The sequence below is a fragment of the Buteo buteo genome, chromosome 2 (genome assembly GCF_964188355.1).
Source record: "Buteo buteo chromosome 2, bButBut1.hap1.1, whole genome shotgun sequence".
In the NCBI taxonomy this organism is placed as follows: domain Eukaryota; kingdom Metazoa; phylum Chordata; class Aves; order Accipitriformes; family Accipitridae; genus Buteo; species Buteo buteo.
In genome coordinates, this window is record NC_134172.1 from 10533435 (window position 1) to 10552347 (window position 18913).

Sequence of the window (18913 nt, forward strand, 5' to 3'; positions counted from 1 at the left end):
AAATACCTACTCCAAGAATTCTCTTTTATTGTATATATCATGTATCTGTAGCCCTTTGCATAAACACATTATTCAGACCTGCATTTCAGACTCTTTCCTGGCATGATCTATAAAGTCACTTACAATATGCTTTTGAAATAAGGCAATGATGGCAGACAGGCAGCCTATACTGCCTCTGCTTACTGAAACACTGCAGACTGTAATACTCAATGTCGTTGAGTTTGACTGTCTCTTTATCTAGGGCGTGCCCACCAAAGCTGCTCTATCACTCCCCCCCTCAGCTGGACAGGGGAGAGAAAATATAACGAAAGGCTCACAGGTCAAGATAAGGACAGGGAGAGATCACTCACCAATTACTGTGACGGGCAAAAAAGACTCTACTTGGGGAAAATTAACTTATTATCAGTCAAACCAGAGTAGGGTAATGAGAAATAAAACCAAATCATAAACCACCTTCCCTCCACCCCTTCCTTCTTCCTGGGCACACTTCACTCCTGGATTCTCTACCTACCCCCCCAGTGGCACAGACAGGGGGACGGGGAATGGGGGTTATGGTCAGTTCATCACAGGTCTCTGCCGCTCCTTCCTCCTCAGGGGCAGGACTCCTCACTCTTCCCCTGCTCCAGCGCGGGGCCCCTCCCATGGGAGACAGTTCTCTATGAAGTTCTCCAACGTGAGTCCTTCCTATGGGCTGCAGTTCTTCATGAACTGCTCCAGCGTGGGTCCCTTCCACAGTGTGCAGTCCTTTAGGCACAGTCTGCTCCAGTGTGGGTCCCCCGCGGGGGTCACAAGTCCCGCCAGAAAACCTGCTCCAGCGTGGGGTCCTCTCTCCATGGGTCCACAGGTCCTGCCAGGAGCCTGCTTCAGTGTGGGCTTCCCACTTTTGGGTGCATCCACCTGCTTCAGTGTGGGGTCCTCTCTCCCCCCCCCGTGGAGCTCCCTGGGCTGCAGGGGGACAGCCTGCCTCACCATGGTCTTCCCCACGGGCTGCAGGGGAATCTCTGCTCCGGCGCCTGGAGCACCTCCTCCCCTCCTTCTGCACTGACCTTGTTCTCTCACATGTTCTCACTCCTCTCTCTGGCTGCAATTTCTGTTCTGCGGCAACTTTTTTTTTTTTCCCCTTCATAAATATATTATCACAGAGGTGCTACTGCTGTCGCTGATGGGCTCAGCCTTGGCCAGCAGCGGGTCGGTCTTGGAGCTAGCTGGCATTGGCTCTAGTGGATGTAGGGGAAGCTTCTAGCAGCTTCTCACAGAAGCCACCCCTTTAGTCCCCAGCTACCAAAACCTTGCCATGCAAACCCAATACACAGCTACAGTGTCATCCTCCTGCATCTGCAATAAGGGCATTCTGCTCGTGTCATGTTTTGGCAGAGGTGATAGTGTAGCTCTGATTGAACTTTGTTTCCTTTATTCTTTGCATTCGTTGCAAGAGTAGTCCAGTGAGTGGTGACTGAGCAGTGATCCTGTTTTTACAGGGTAATGTTCCTTTGCGTACTGTTCCTATAAGATTATCAACATCTCTGGCTGCAGCAGTGTGTGCGTATGAGAACATTTGTTGACGGTGCACAATTTATCTCAACACTTCTGATTTTCTGGATGTGAATGATGACATTGCGCCGGAATGTGCTCAACACTTTCATCAGGGATGGCATTGTTCTATGGCTGAAAGCATCTTCCTGTGCTGCTTTTGACCCTTGGGCTGTTCTTCCTGCTGTCTTCCTTGTAACCAGCAGTTGCTTTTACAGTCACGCTGTGAACTGTAGCGAAGAATTGATGTGGCTGAACTTCTTTTCATCTGGAGATGCTCTTTTCAGTTGATCAGTTCCTGATCTGGTTCCCCAAGCAGCTGCCAGGGTACAAGTGTCATGGTAGAAGTGACTGCCATAGGAGATGTGACACTTTTAGTTTATAGTGTATTGTGGTTTCAGCTAGTGCCTTAAATTGATATAATGAATTTCATGAAGTTTATCTGAATTGTGGACTGCTTCAAATGTAGATATTCTGGGGTTTGCCTTCTTTCCTCCCTTGTATGGTGCTTCCCTGCCCATTTTCTTTCAGATATGCCAGTCTTGCCAATACAGAGTCAGATTAGCTTGTGGATGCAACAGAAAGCTAACAATGCAAACACTCAGTGTTTTCTTTTGGATCAATGAATTAATGCAACTTGTCATTTGGTTCCATGATTACAAGGCAGGGAAGGACAGCAATCACATCTTTTAAGTAGTATTCTGCAATTGGCTTATACTGCTGAAAGGGTGAAGATCCTGTTTCTGTGTTGCAGCTGAGGATTCCTCGGAGGGGGGCGGTTCATGACCTACCTTATTTTGAACTGCAGTGAGATACTTGTTATAGTTGTTGTTGTTGTTATTTTACTTGTTTAGAGGTGAAATTCTTTTCCTGTGAGTACAGAAGAGCAAGGTAGGATTCTGTGGTTTGCAGTAAGCAGGTTTAATGTTTTACCCAGGGGAACAAGACAGCTGCTGCATTTGAATTAGCAAAGACTTTTCCAAATAAAGTAAATTGTTTTGGAAACATTACCTCTAATGTAAGTATTGTCAGGTGGGTTTGTTAGTGTACAATCTTTTGTGTTGCTGGGGGTTTTGTGTTCCAACCTTTGCATTAACTTTTTGGCTTCTGAAACTGCAGTCTTCCTATCTAGTAACAGCAAGAGTACTGAAGTCCTTCATTTTGTCTTTTTTGGTAACAGGCTAGCATGAGTTCTTTGCTTCAGCTTTTGCTTTTTCCCCCAAAAGCCTCACGTCATCTGCTGTTGTTGATATATTAGAAGTCTGTCTCACTGGCTTCCTTGAAATTTCTCACCTTTTGTTCTCTCTCGATCTTTGCTGTTTTGACGCCACAACTTCTGTCAGAAGTGTATTCCAACACTTTGGTTGAAACTGAATCTGATACTCTTGTCTTCCCATATGCTTCTGGTAATACCCAGATTAGAATAAACTGTGAATTTATCCTCAAACAGTATTTAGTAATACTCTGAGGTGACACTAGTCTAGCATTTCAGTTTTTTGAAGCTTTTAAGTTGTATAGTATTTATATAGTATTTTCCCTTTTTAGAAAGGCCTTCGCTTACGGGTTGGGTTTTTTTACTGCTTAATTTTGATCTGATGTGCTTGTAACATTCAATAAGAAAATTACATGGATTGTAAGCACCAAAATGACTATCATAAGAGCAGTCATTAAAAAAACCTAACACCCTGATATTGTCATTTTAACTGTTTGGAAAAAGCCATCTATGTGAAAAGGTTATCATGCATGGAAAGGTTCTGCTAAATCACAAAAATAGACCTACCAGGCTGAAATGTTATTATTTTGCTGAGTGGTACTATTAATCATCCTAATTTAGGGACTAAAAGCATAAACAGGGTCTGAGTAGTTGTGAGGTTGCTATATTAATGTGTATTTGGTGGTGGATACAACAAAAGATGTTTAATGCAGAAGCCTCCTGCTGCCTTCTCTCCTCAATGTTTTTGCCATATTTTTTTTTTCCTGCATGCTGTACCTGGATGGCTGTCAGGATAGTAAGAAATATTCCCTCAGGGAAGTCCTACCCATTGTCCTGTCTCCGCATAATCCATCTTGCTGAGCATTCCGCAGTCCATTGCGGAAGAGTGGTTTGAGTATCTTTCTTACTGCAGAGAATTACTGGAAGAGCACTGGAGGATTATTAGCAAGGCTGCTAACAGAAATCACCTGAGGCTAGAACATTTGCTAATACAGAGTGCTGACCTATTTCTTTGGTGCGTAGGGTTGCCAAAGGCTAATAAGGCATGTCCAAGTCTTGGGTAGGTTTTAGTGTGGTTAGGAGTAGGCAATAAGCCATTTAGAAGCTGGGTTGATAGCAGGGATCTCTGGGAGATTCTGTGATCCTCCCATAAAAAACTGTGTTTCTGCTGCTGTCGTGCCGAGGAGGAGAGGTTCACTTGCAGAATAGGTTGATATACTGTGGGCGATTAAAAACTCAAAGCTTACATGGTAGGTTGTTTTGTTTTTATTCAAACTCCAGGTAACAAGAAAAATTGGACTATAAATAGAAAGCTTAACAGTGGGAGTAATATAATATAGATCATTTGTACACGTGAGTGAATGACCTTCATAACCAACTTATGAGTCACTAGCAAAATTGGTCACTCCACAAATTGGACAAAACAATTGCAGCGTTACCTGATACAGTAGTCTGACAAAAAATTGCCTCTTTTAAATGGGCATAGTGCTTGTTTTGGAAACGGTAATTTTGGTGGTAGGTTCCCATATTTCCATGCCCTAGCATTGGTTTAATTTCTGTTGTTTAAAAGGTAATAACAAGTCATCTTTATATTGAAGAAAACTTGTTCTACATGGAAAATAAAAAAAGCACAAAACAAAAAACCACCTGAAGTAGAAAAAATCTTACCACTTGCTTGTCTAGTGTATTGGTCCTGCCTTGTTTTATCAATAACTGTGGAAGCTAGGGGGAAGGATGGCGTTATTTTTTTTGTTGTTCTTGGCATTTTACGTCTCTGCTAATGGGGAGTATGTGTCTGAACTTCAGCAGCTGCCTTTGTTCAGCATAAATACGTTGTGACATTTCACTTCTGTTAAGTAATTGCACATAAACCAGATGGTTACTAATACCTTTTTATTATCTTATTGATTGCATTAGTATTGTCACTATTGCATTAACTTGGTGATATATCATAAATCAGCTTGGATTTTTGTGGTTATACCAAAGGTGGAATAAATGCTGTGTTTCTGACCTTTGCTTTGTCAATTTGTAGTTCTGAAGCAGTCATGCAGTTATAAGACTCTTTCCTTGCTTTCATACTTCTATTGCTGCTATCACCAGTTTCTGCATTTTTCAGCAAGTGCTTATCCTGAGAAGTGTTTCAGACTGTTCTCTTTCAATATTGAGTCCGCACTTGTAAAACGTGGTGAAATAGTTTGGTACTGTACAACACTGATTTTGGGAGAGTTGTGATTGATGGAGAGAATAGTTGAAGTTCCTAAACATTTCTGATTTTAATGCAAGTATTATGTTTATTGAGTGTCTGTTATTGCAATTTTATATGTTGTTCTTTGTTTTAAGAGCACTAGTGAAAAGCAGTTTTCCGATAATTCTAGCAATAACTAGTTTTTTAGGAAAATGTGTTAAAGTAAATAAGGATTGCTTGTACAGGTGTCTGGTCGTGTCTGCCCCCGTGCCCCCCCCCCCTTTTTTTTTTTTTTGAAAGAGACTATTGTCTTCCTGATGTGGATGGAACAATAGCTAGCTGTTCTGAATGACATAACAGTTGTACTTGAATTTGAAATAGCATTTTAACCATGACCCCCTTTCTCTATTTCTCCCCTCTTCCTCCTGCTTGGTAGGGACCAAATGCCTCTTTGGGACACTGTGTGTAAACTTCCATACTTTGCTGCCTAAATGTGCATCAGAATACGTGTTTGAAGTACCTGATGTGGCAAGTGCTGAAATAAACACTTTGAACACTTTATGAGTCATGAGTCCCTGGCTGCTGTTTTTATATTTCAGTAATTGATATAACCTATCTGGAAGTTACTTGTCAGAGACCTCATCATGGTGATGTACAATAAATCTTGAATAAAAATAAGCTAGGAAGTTCATGTACCTGTGTGCAATATTTTAAGATTTGTTAAATTCGAATTCTAAGAGCCTGACCTTAGCCTGGCAACAGTAAGTTCTGTAGAACAGCTGAAGGATTTGCCTTATGGTGACTTGGTGTGTAGAGATCATGATTATGCATCTGAAGAGTGTTAAATCTGTCAAATGCTAACTGACTGGACATAGTTAGCTCCAAATAAATACTGATTTCATTTTTTATCATACCTCCAGTGTATTATGCTATATGAGCATGTGGTGGAGATAATACTGTTTTTGTAGCTCTTGTCAACTTTATTATACTGAAAAATGTAAGAGCATTTACATTAGGTTTACTGCTTTTTAATACTAAACAGCTAAAATAAGGACACTTTTTGTAATTATTTTTAACTATCCAAAACTGAGACAGAATTTAGTCCAGAAGGAGCATAGGAATTGCCTTTTTGGTGGACTGTTGAGTTCAGTAGCATCAAGTATTTCAAAGGTAGAATCTTATCTGTAACAGGAAAATTTTTTTTAATGAAGAATCCTAATGATTAAATACAGAATTACTCAGTTAATATTGACCTCTTAAATGTTGTCTTCTCTTCTGTAGAAGACCCTTTTGAGGACTTCTTCGGGGCCAGGCGGGGTCCAAGGGGAAGCAGAAGCAGAGGTGGTGGATCATTTTTCTCTGCCTTTGGTGGATTCCCTGCTTTTGGCAGTGGTTTTTCTTCATTTGACACAGGTAAATATCATAACATTTAACAAGGAATGCAGTTTTGGTTTACAAAGGATCTCAATATAATAAGCTGATAAATACTTTTTTAAAAGTTGCCTCCTTCATTCAGGGAATTCTGAGGCTGCTTTTTTTAAATTAAGCTGTTCTCTGTAAAGTCTGAATGTAAATAAAGCTATAGTTATGGTATTTGGTCTACTTGAAAGTTCATGAAAAGTAAACAGACCTCTAGGAGGTAGAACTTTTTGTGTTCTTAATTTTGGTGCTACAGGGTTTTTTTATAGCTTTAAAATTGTTTTTTTTTCTGTTTGCTTTTGGTATTGAGGGTATGATGGACCTTTTATTTAAGGTCCTGAAAATAAACTGGAAAAATGTGTGCCTAAAACCCATGGTACTACTTAGTATCAGTTTTGGGATAGTCAGTTTGAATGCTGATGTCTGTATCTCAGAGGTTGCTGAGAGTTGCTGGTGGTCAGTATCCTTTCAAGTGTTAAGATTCTGGGTATTAGTTGGATGTTAGCGATACAGAACTACTTGTGTCTGCTAACTCAGGGCATCCCAACATCTATATTAAAGCAAAAAATCAGATCCATTAAAGTTACTAGCTTTATCTTGAGTGGAAAGAATGATATAATGGTTTAAGTTCAGCAGACAGGCCTGAATGCCGTTTCATCAGAGGAGATGACGAATGGTTTTTGGACCATGCTGTGCATTTGGAATTTGAACTATGGGTCCATATGGCAGAAATTGATGGGGCTGGAGCCATGTTTTTATTCTCACCCTGGTGTTTAATGCCATTTAGTCACTGATACTGTGTTGATGCAACCACCTAAGGGCATCCTGAAGCTAGGATGTAGTCTGAGTGAATGATAAACTTGGATCCCGTGATCATGCAAAAATACATTTTTTAGTCAAATACCTTCTTTCCCAATAGGTTTTACTTCATTTGGTTCACTGGGACACGGAGGCCTTACTTCGTTCTCCTCTACGTCATTTGGTGGCAGTGGGATGGGTAACTTCAAATCAGTATCAACCTCAACAAAAATAGTTAATGGCAGAAAAATTACTACAAAGAGGTAAGTGATATAAATATATTTGTATGAAACTACATGTAGAGACATGCATAGCTATAAATACATGTATTTAAATATACTATATATACACACACGTAAATATAGTGATACATGTATGTATATGTATTTTTACTGTTGCTGTTGTGGTAATCACATTACTTGGATTTCTCTGAATGCTTAAAAAAATTTGAAAAGTTTTGTTGGATTCTCTGACTCTTCTTGGCATTGCTGAATTACTTAAAGCTGTAGCATGTGAAAATGGGGAAGATGGTAAACTCCTGATAGTTGAGGAGGGTTCAGATGTGTAAGACCTGCTTTCAGAACTGCTCTGACAAAAAATGAAGGTTGCAACTTGTTTGCTCTTTGAAAGGGACCTGGCAATGGAGCTCTTGCAGGCCTCCAGAACCTCTAGTGTAGTGATGCATCTCTTATTATGGTCCTTGACTACTGCCTGCCAAGTCAGCTTGAGCTTCTGGAAGGGAAAAGTGCGCTCGGTTTCTGTTGATTGTGAAGCTTTCAACTGGGGATTGGGAAGACTTTTAATTTTGCAGACACTATGAAATTTGAAACAGTTTTCCCTTACATCTGCTCTAGTTTGCTTTTCTAGGCAGTGTTTGACTGAAGTTTTTGTGTAAAGTAATTTTCCTATATCTGTTAAGTCAAATAAGCAACTGAAACTTGCTTTGGAGAATGTGTTTCCTGTTTGGAAAGTGAATTTTCAAGTACTGCATACAGTGTACCTTCTCACTATTTCATGCTTGTAATAGGGAAATCACTGCATTTGGGAAACCGAAATATTAGCTATAGAGTAACCTACATGGAACATTATCATCAGTACGTTATAGGAGTACTGAACAAATAGTTAAATGTAATTTCAGTACTTTATAAAAAAAATTTACAGAAAAGCAAGGGAAAGCCAGTTTTTTTGTTTGGTAACTTGTGTCCCGTACTTTGAAATGCAAGGTTCTTCTGTGTCCTATTACACTGGAGAGATCCTGTCATCTTGACCACTTAAATGCAGCCTTTGTCATCACATGCTGTTGTGGTCATGATGTTTTTCTGTGAGTGTATTCCAGAAAAATCTGAAAACTGCCCACTTTTGAGGGAATTGTACCAGGTGAGAGACACCAAAGAAAGTATTTACGCAAAAGAAGATAAGGCACCATGTTTGTTTTAATATTAAAAAATAGACTAAATCAGGTATGCTGCTGTCATATCTTACGTTAGCATATTTAGAAACCGGGAGGAGAAGCAAGAAATGTGGTTAGCCACATCTAGGAAGACATGTTTACTATCTCTGAGAAGTCCAGTTACTTTGTAGAATGTCTGCTGACAAGGTGGCTAAGTCTAAAGAAGATTCATATCCCAGCATACCCAGTGAAAATCTTCTCTGAGTAGTACTTTGCTTCAGGCAAGAAGCCATTTACTCTGTTTTTAATATGGGTGTATTCTCTTCAGTAAGTCTGATCTCCAGAAAAATTCGTAATCATCCATGTGGTTTCCTCATTTGAATCATGAGGAGAGAATTCCCAGATAGTTAAAATTTAGGCATAAATTTAATGTTCTGAAAATAATTTAAACATTCCTTATCTTCCCATTTCTAAACAAAAAAAGCCCAAACCCACAGAGGTCTTTAATAATCTCTCCTTCCAGTCAGGCATACTTAAATTTTGCAACGTATCTTGCTGGTCATAAACTTGGTATACAGTAGGTCTCCAAATTAATTGCTCTGATCAAATTAGAAGTGGATTAAAGACTGTCTTGTGTGCCTTACATCATGCAAAACTGTCATTGGGTCTAGAATATTATGCATTTAATGAATGGGTAGGTACTAAATGCATCATCAAGATTGTACAGTTGATATGTCAAAAGACAGTTAGTTCTAGATAATAGTCTGTAGTGTCAGTACAACTGTGACAATGTATGAGGTGACAGCTGTAACTGTGAACTCTACAAGCTGGAGGATTCAAACTTTCAGAAAGCAATTTTCCTTCTGTAAATAAGCAGTATCAGTGGGGGAATGCAGATGGTTACTAGTTACAGCTTCTGTGCTGTTAAATACAAAAGCTCGCCAACTACAGTTGCATTAAGCAGGCAGTGCTCCATTATAGTTCATTATCTAAAATCCTAGGTCTGGTGTGTATTTTCAAACTGCTTACAGTGCTTTAAAATGGCTGTGTTTTTGTCCTACAGAATTGTTGAGAATGGACAAGAGAGAGTAGAAGTTGAAGAAGATGGCCAGTTAAGGTCGCTAACAATAAATGGTAAGGAGCAGCTGCTACGCTTGGATAACAAGTAATTCAACGCACGCATTTAACAGAAATTTTAAGCTATAACAGCCACCATTTGAGGATTGACAGGAACATTTTTTGAAGATTTCAAACGAACTCAACTTTCTGTATATCCGTACTTAAGTAGTATAAATAGCTCACTGAAGCTCGTATTTGTCATAGACTTTTGAGTTAATTGTTGGGACCACATCAATTGGACCATTTTTTGTCCTTAAAATTGTTGTAAATTTCTGTATGCACTTTTCTTTTTATTATATATGATCAAGGTGAACCATGATCCTTCAGTAGTGCTAGGGCGAGATGTACACTAACACTAGCATGAATCTTGCTTTTTACAATTTGAAATGTGAGCCAAGTAGTAGTTTAAGTCTGCTGTGAAGTTAACATTTCCAGGATAACCTTTTTAATAATTTCAGCTTTTTTTAAATGTTTAGTAGTGAACAATGTTAATACATTTCTGGTAATGCATTTCTGGTTTAAATAAATTAAGGTTGTTTTCTAGTTGTGCATGAATGCAGACAATTTAGTAAGTTTTGACAAATGTTTAAATGTGTAATGTAAGCAAAAGGTAAACAAAAGTGAAGCCAGTGAGCTGAGTCTTTTGTCATTTGCTAAAAAAAAAAAAAAATCAAAATGAATAAATGCTGATGTTTGTGGTGCATTCTTTCATGAATGGCATTTGTAACCTTGTGTCTGTGTGTAATTTGGGCAACTTGGGAAAACAGTGCTTCCCGCCCCTCCCTTCCACCTTTTTCTTCAGTCTTAAGGATGAGGGCCTTTTTTCTTTGCAGATGTTTTCTTCAGTGTGTCTGAAAACATGATATTTAATTTCTTTTCTAAACCTGTATTTGAAGCACCTACTTTTAAGAAGCATTCAGAGGCTGACTCTCTAACTCCATCTTTTGCCCTAGTACATTATTTTTTTGGTCTAGGCCTAAAGTAACTATTTCTGTTTAAAAAAGTTTTCTAAAGTTCTAAGTTCTGAGATTGCTTCAAAAAATAATCTGTAGTGAACCTAAATATACAGGAAAATACTGAATAATTAAAAAAAGGCTTTCTGAATGATAAGATTTTTTTGCTTGTTTTGAGAACAAACGTAATTGCTTTGAAGAAGATTTGTACAAAAGTATTAGCGTTAAAATATCTCACTCTTTCTTTTAGTCATCAACCAGAAACTTTGTTAAATTAATGGAGTGAAGCAAAATGTTAATTTGTAGCTAAGACTGGATTTTCAAAGTTTAGTGGAAGATGACTTGATTTCTGTATGTCATAGAGAAAGCATGCAAATAACTATTGGCATGTGTTAACACCTGCCAGGCTCTGGGTAATTTCATGCATAAATCATGGATGTGCAGTTTTTATCTGTGCACCAGCTTTGAACATCTGGCCTTCACAAAACTCTTTAAGGTGGCTTAGTGTTGTTTTTTTTTTTTAAAAAAAAAAAGCATGGTGTTTTTAAAGATCACTTAATGCCTTCTTGCTGAACACCATCTGCTTTGTACTAACAAATGCGTTGATTATTAAATACATCAAAAAGACTTGGTCTTGTTTATTGTGCAGGAAAACCAATTCAACTTAACCCAAACCAACAATCTTAAACTGCAAAAACAGAATTCATATTTGTAGCAAAGTTAATATTTCTTATATTTGTCCCTCTACCATTAATGCTAATTTCATAGAACCCAGCAAAATAACAGGTAGAGGAAGAAATAAATATGTACTTTGCTTTTGGGACTACAGAAGTTATGTACCTTTTCAAGTTCTTTGCAGAGTTCTTGTTACTTCAGTGTTGTGTTTTTGGTGTAGAAGCACAAACTCAGTTTAAAACTAAACAGTGTTTTCTTGTTAATGCTGTTTTTTTCTTCCCCATGTATGTTCCTTCTTGATCCAGGTAACTAAACTGACAATTTATTTCAAAATCTGGCTTTGTTGTGATGTCTCAAGTTATTAAAAATGTTAGTTTATATTTATAGGACACAGTGTGCTCCTTTAAGTTTTATGTAAACTGTAAAAAGTGCTTCAAAATTGGTTAACCGAGTCAAATAAAATTAGGACAATCTGGAGTTGAGTTTGAATTCCTTCCTGTGGATACCCATAGGTTTTACACTAAGCTGCCAAACTTCACCTTCAATTTTAGTCCCAGGTAATCTTCTTTAACATTTAAATTACCTAGCTCAAGTTAAGAACACAATTTTGATAGCAGAGCTGCTAGTGGCCAATCTGTACCCACATGCTTGCCTTAGATCTTCTTACCCAGAAAAGTATGGTCCTTCTCACAGCATTATATACAAACAGTTCACTCCAGGGTTTTATAATGAAATCTTTTAACACTGTAAATTTGCTGAAGAACCAGTGTTTTGGATAGTCTCTCTTCTGCCTTCAGATCACTGAAGCTGGATATTGTCAGAGCTGGACAAAATGCAGCATTAAATGGCAGCACTGCACTTTCTTGGTAGAAGGAGAGACTGGCAAAACACAAAGACAAGAAGAAATGAGTCAGCAGAAGGCAGAATTAATTAGTAAAGATTTCTACAGTAGTAAGCAGATACCCATACACCAGTGTTTGAACAGCCTGATTGTTGAACTGGATGGTTACATGGTCTTGGTCCAAGTATACAATTGGACTGGTAGTTCCAGTTCCAGATGTAAAAAATTGTCACCTCCTTACACTTGACCTAAGCCTAATAGTCTCCACCTGTTTCATTATGCAGAACACAGGGGTTTGCTTTTTTTTTAAATAACACCACATCCAACTTCTTTTTTTAATGCAACTTCTTGCATCCAACTTCACTTTTAGTACACAAAATGAATCCTTATTCTATGTTTACTGTGGATCCAATTTAAATTCTTCTTATTATGTATTATATATTCAGAATTTCTTCTTATTTTTGCTGCTGAAATGAGTTTCTTTTCTCTTGAAAACCCACTTATTAGGTTCCTGTGAAAAATTTTGTCGTTCCTTACTAATATGTGATTTGCATGGATGTACAAAACCTATTCACTGGAAGTAATGGATCATCAAGGGCAGCAAATTTCCTTAAACTTCAATTTTGGCCAAAATAGCACAAAATACTTAATAACAGAAAAGGTTCTTAATTCTAGCAAATGCTAGGCATCAAATGTGCAGTGGGATGAGGTGGCTTTCAAAAAGAGGTGCTGTTTGATTAAAAGTACCATTTCTTCATACAGGAGGGATTAATTTTGAATGTTTAGGGACACAATCCTGTTTAAATTAAGCTTCCTCCAGTGGTTTGGAAAAACTAAGATGGAGTTTTTGAACCTGCTAAGTCACTTACTCTTTCATGCTCTGCTTCAAAGTTCATTGGTAGAATACAATAACTTTGTAATGCTTTTTCTTGGTGCAGCCTCTTTTTGGTCTCTCGTGCATGGCAGTAATTTCAGTGCAATACACTGTAACACAAGTTTCTCTTTTGATTGCATGGCACCTACCCCTTTCACTTGGCTTTACTGTAGAAGTTTGGGATTTTGCCTTAGAATGCTTCACATTTTAAAATTGCTGCAGCTATTGTAGTTCTTGTTTCTTACACCACCTTCTCTGTTGAGAATGACAGGTACTGTTTTGTGGTATAAGTGACAAAGCTGCTCTGCAGAGTAAGTGTACATAGCATTTCTAAGATGTATACTGTATCAGCGTGTGATTAATTGATGGACTGAGTCTTAGAATGCTGAAAACAAGATTGTAAAAGACTTAAACCCATCATCTCTAAGCCCAAGGGTTTTATATCTCTCTGTCAGTGTTTGTGTTCAGCTGTCCTGTTTGCTTGTCTCCTTCCGTATATTGGTGTTAGGTGTAAGTGGAGGTCTGTCTTCTGTATTTAGCTGTGCTTCTGTGTTTCAGACCATTTCTGGGATGGTCCAGTGATTAAGACAGCTAGATTTTACTTTTTGTTTTTGGAAATATGAGTTCTGTTCCTGAATCTGCTTTTGTTCTGTTTACAAAGTAAACTTCTTTCCTACTTTGCCTTAATTGAATCTGTGATTGTAAGAGGATAGTGCTTACTTCTAAAGATGGTTGCATTGCAAAATGAAAGCTACAGCTGTACGGTGCTTACAGTCAGGGAACTTTTCAAAAGTGCTCAGTGTTAGTGCAAGCTTTAACTTAGTATTAGAATACTTGTTAACATTTTTGTGGCATCATTTCATAGTATTTTTGGAAAAACCTGCGTCTTTGGTTGTGATTTTTGGATGTCTTAGTATTAAGGCTTATTTTAAAGTAATGATGTTCTCACAAGGTAGTTGCAATACAGACCCCAGTGGTCTGCTAGTCAGCAGTAACCCGAACTTTGAAACTTTACTTTTTTTAACATACAAGGAAGCTTGTTTGCACTGTCTGTTCCCTCTGGTCTTGTTTATTTTGGGACTGAGTTGTGACCATAGACTTGCTTAGCGTAGTACTCAACATAGATTGGGTTTTCTTCTTGTTACTGCTTGTCTTCAAGTGGTTGTCTTAAGTAAAAAGCTTTTTATCTTCCACCTGAAATGGTCCTTATGTTGCAATAGTGTTGGAATGAATCATATGCACTTCATTAATGTTACAAACTATATCTTTTGAATTTATAATTTTAGTGGGTTTACTGCTTGTTCTGCTTTGGTTTTGGAAAAAAAAATACCTCGACTAGAGTTGGTTGTTGAGTGAAATGCAGTACTGAAAAGTTAGAGCAGAAGATGGTTGGTTTATACTCTGCTACATAGGTCATGCATTCACAAAACAGTAAGCCTCGCTTTTGAGATGCTGCTGTCAGATTAAAAAAAATAAAAAATTAAAATGCTGTGACCATCTGAGCAGTAATGCTGAACCTATGCAAGCTGACTGCTGATTCAAACTCATTGAAACTTCTCTGAAAACTATGTTCTGGCAGACTTAGCGCTGGGTTAGGTGTTATCTTACTTACAACAGCTGGTAGAAAGTTAATTGAAAACCCACGTGAATACTATATCCCTTGTCATGCTTACCATGTCTAAAATACATGCAGTAGTTTGGATGTGATAGTACCGAAATCTGAAAGCTATGAAGTCCTGGTGTGAGGCAGATTGTGCTGGTGGCCTGAGTGCTAATTATCTGCCAAATAAAGGAAGCTGAGGACTTCTGCCTGAGAAGGTGTCAGCTTTGAAATGTAATGGTGGGGATTAAAGTATATTTAATTCAGAAGATAAGTAAAAAGTTTATTAAAAGGGTGCTATTAAGTAGAACTGTCTCTTTAGTTCTCTGGCTTTTTAAATAATGCTAGCTTTTGCAGGATAGTGGGTTCATTTTAAAATAACTAAAAATAGATCATTTTTGAGCTTGACTTAAAATTGACAATCAAGAAAATAGATTTTTAGAGGCTTACAGTAATAACTCTTAAAACTTTGCTTTGTCCTATAACTTATCCTTTATACTACATCACAAATGAGAGCTCTTTCAGCTATTCTTTTCAATGCAGCCAACTTCAAATGAACTTCATAAAAGTAGAAGAAAACCCCTGTAGCCGCTAGTTTACCAGCGGTCAAAATAAAGCTGAATCGTTCATACACCTGAATTTTAATTCTGAGAGAGATTCAATATTAACACCTAGTTTGTAAAGACTACAGTAAGCATGTTAGTCTCTTACGTGATGCAACAAATGACATAGTACATTGAGAAGGCTTCAATTCCTCCTTTTATTGACTGTTAAAAAATGTGAAATCTTCTGCATTGTTTCTTATTTGTAAATTTATTTGAATGAGTTATTAGTATGGGAGAGGAATCCGGCCTGGGTGACTGGTCATAGAATTCAAATGGTGAAACACACATTCCTGATGGCCAGAAGAGAGAATTATTTTGGCTGCGTCTGTAACAGAGTTGCTTGAAGTTGTTACTAAAACAGCTAAAGATGCAAAGCAGCAGCTCTGGAATAGAATTCTTCTCTCAGTTGCAGTCACAAGCTTGAAGGAGTTGTGGTCCAGGAGGGGAGTTTACCTGGCAAAAAAAAATCATAAGCCTGCAGAGGCTTTGACACATCTGGTAGAGAAGCTGGGCAGATGCAGCAGTCTCTCGGTTTCTCTCCAGAAATACGTGCTGTGTCTGTGTTTATCTTTGTAACTGATACATAGAGTAAGATTAACTCACTTATTTATCACACACTTGCATAACCGTCACCATAGCCACCTCTGGCAGACTTTTTTCCTAGGCATGTAGTTGGAGGCTGCATTTTACTCTTCACAGAAATGAAATGCAAATTTGTCATCCTGTTGTGATTTTTGTCTTACTCAGCAACAGAGTACTGTGTCTTGCTTTTGTGAAAGGGCGTATTCTGTACTATCAGTCTCCATCATTCTTCTTCCAAAGGGAGCTAGACCATGGATGTTTTAAAATTGCTTTGGACTTCTCTATGAAAGTATTCCTGGAGGAGGATGGAGAAAACTCACGTGGCCGAGGCTCAGTCTTGCCTCCAGTCTCTCTTAGCCAGAGTTGGAGGACTAAGCCTTTTGTCTTCAGAGGACTTTGGCCAGGCTTTCTGTAGTAATACTGCCTCTCATCAGAAAGCACTTTGGTACTTTATTTGGACATGCCCTGTTAAGTAGTCACTCAGACACCTCCCAGAATTAGTCTGCTAATCTCGACGTATACATTTATTACTAGTGGGTGCTTAGGGGAAATACAGTCGGGTCCTTATCGCCAAAAGTACTGCACTTCAATAACGAAAGGGCGTTATTCACCTCTTCTATACAAACTGGGAGCTGGATGTTCAGGAGAGCATTAGAGAGCTAGAAATTCACTTAAACCTCTTTGGGTGCATCTGGTATGGCCTGCAAGCATGAGTAATGTTCATAAACCTCCTGCCCTCAGTCTTTGAGCTCCTGAATGAATGCAAAGAGGTGGAAGATTTTTCTCTTGGGGAGGTTCAGCTTTTGAGTTAGGACAACCACCAAAATGTTTCTTTCATTAAATACCTCTAGTGCTACTTCCGTCTTTTCTGGGACTGGATGTTCTAGCCCCAAGAAGAAAGGCGAATCTTAACATCCTTGATAGGTGCGAAGTTGCTTCTCAATGTAACTTGCAGGGCATGAAACCAGTGAGGGAGAGGCAGGAGACCAACGCAGCCCGTTTTGTGCTGTTGACATAAATTTCAAGGACTTTTTTCCTCATTTGGCCTTCGCCTTTCTCATCAGGAAAACACGATCACGAGTTATCACAGTGAATGCAGAAGCGGTGGGTGTTTGCCCATTCTCTGCCGGCCCAAGCCCTGTGCTGCTGTGAAGGCTTGTGTTCCTGCCAGCGCAGGCAAGGGAGGTGCTTCTGCAGCTGGAGGATGGTGTGCCAAATTCCAGTTTGATTCTAAAAAAATGCGTACACCAGTAAGATAAAACTGTGCATGTTAAAGGTTGCCTTGTTTGGAAGAAGGGTATAAACATTTGTATAAGGCTAGACAAATTCAAGCAAGAAGATAAACATGCACGCATGGGTGATTAACTGTTGGAAGAACCTGCCAAGAGAAGTAGTTTCTCCAGTTTTCAGTGTCTTAAAAAAACAGCTTTCTGAAAAATAGGGTTTAGTGAGAAGTGAGTGTTTGGGCTTTACAGAGAAGTAACAGAAACTCAGGAGCCTGGGGCAGAGATCGAGATGCAACATAGGGCGCAGTGTTCCATCAGGCCTTTCTTCATGGCCTGTATCTTAGCTTCTTCCCTCCCTCTCCTGATGCGTTAACATTAATGCACGTGATGTTTTCTTACCGTGGTTTTGAGACTGGGGGATGCTTTTGTGATGAAGGAATTTGAGGGATGGTTGGGGCCGTGCGTGGAGGCCGCCTTGCCTGTCGGGAGGTGCCGGGGAAGCAGGGTAGCTGGAAGAGAGGAGACAAGGCGCGCATCTAGGGCGCAGATATTATTGCCTGATGACTATTGCCCTAAAGCATCCAGTTTGGCATGTGTAGTGCACGAGAGTGGACTTCGTGTGGCAGAAGACGTTCTGGATCCGTTAAGGTAAGTAGTTGCTTTATTGTAGTGGACAAATGGGGTGGTTAGTGAGGAGGAGGAACCAGGGCGAGGGCTGTGATGACTGTCCCAGGGAACTGGATCTGGAATTTGCATTAGTCAGCCCTTGTTCATCTCCTGTCTTCTCACCAACAACAGGCTGCAGAGCTTGAGACAGCCTAATTCCAGCTCCTGAGATGAAGATTAGAAGGGCTCTTGTTAATGAACGTAATGTTATGACAAACTTTTATTTGGCAGAATGAACTATTCATTTTCTTAAGTGTGGGGAATGTTTTAATGATGTAAAGGTTTTATTTTTAGTGTGTGTTAAATCTGACATGGATAGCAGTATGCGTGTTTTGAATTTTGAGTGACTGATGAAAAAAGCTGGCTTTTTATTAATTCGATTGTCCGTGCTAGTGCGCTAAATGCCTAAGACTGGAATACATCAGAAAAATAGTTCTACAGGGAACAGCCGGAGCAGAGTCTCCTACAGAACTATGTGTGTGAAAAAAATCTCTGTAGATGCTGATTTGGGTTTTGTATATATGCAGAGCTGCATTTGTTAAGCAAGTTTATTTCTAAGAGAAGCTTGAGGAAAGGCAAATTCCTGGAATTATAACTCAGCAGCATTTGGGTCATACAACCACCAAATGTAAACTCTTGTGTGGCAAAGTCTTGGTATCTCTAAAGTCCTTCCTAATTTTCTGGGCAAGGTATCCTGCTTGGAGAGTGTTGGAACTCCAGAACTAAGTCTTAGTTCTTCTGTGGTCAAATTAACCATATTTTGAGAACTAAATATTCAGCCCTTAAAATAGCTTTTATGCAGTCTGCTTCCTGTACAAATAATAAAAACTGTGAGGCTTTAGCCTTACAGCAGAGTCAGGGAATACAGCTTCACCGGTATAGACACAGCCAGCTGTAGTGACAAGGAAACTTGTTAATGGAAAAGCAAACAAGCGTATGTGCTGTACTGCTCTGCCCTTTTCTGGCTTAAAAGAAGCCTCGGACAGAAATCTTTCTGTAGTTGGCAAAGTCTGTAGCCAGTGTACACCTTGTATGTGTTGACTGTTTATTAGCAGTAGACCACTTCAAAGCTAGTTATTTTTAAACGTATTGGAGCTGTAACTTGTCAAAGCAAAATAATTGTATCCATTTTATCCAAGGAGCTTCAAAGTTTTTGAGTCACATCCCACGTGGAACCTATTTCAGAGTTCAGAAATGCAATTCTCTTTGCTGTACAGCTGAAGTCCCCTGTTAACAT

General features: G+C 39.0%; 1 protein-coding gene across 2 annotated transcripts in view; it reads left to right on the plus strand.

Annotated features, from left to right (window-relative positions):
- The window catches only part of DNAJB6 (DnaJ heat shock protein family (Hsp40) member B6), a 65086-nt gene that overhangs the window by 22197 nt on the left and 23976 nt on the right, over window positions 1–18913 (plus strand). For both annotated transcript variants that reach the window (XM_075045464.1, XM_075045454.1), the window contains exons 6-8: window positions 6210–6341; window positions 7267–7408; window positions 9599–9669. In XM_075045464.1, coding sequence (XP_074901565.1) covers window positions 6210–6341; window positions 7267–7408; window positions 9599–9669 — 345 coding nt within the window. The remainder of the gene's footprint in view (window positions 1–6209; window positions 6342–7266; window positions 7409–9598; window positions 9670–18913) is intronic.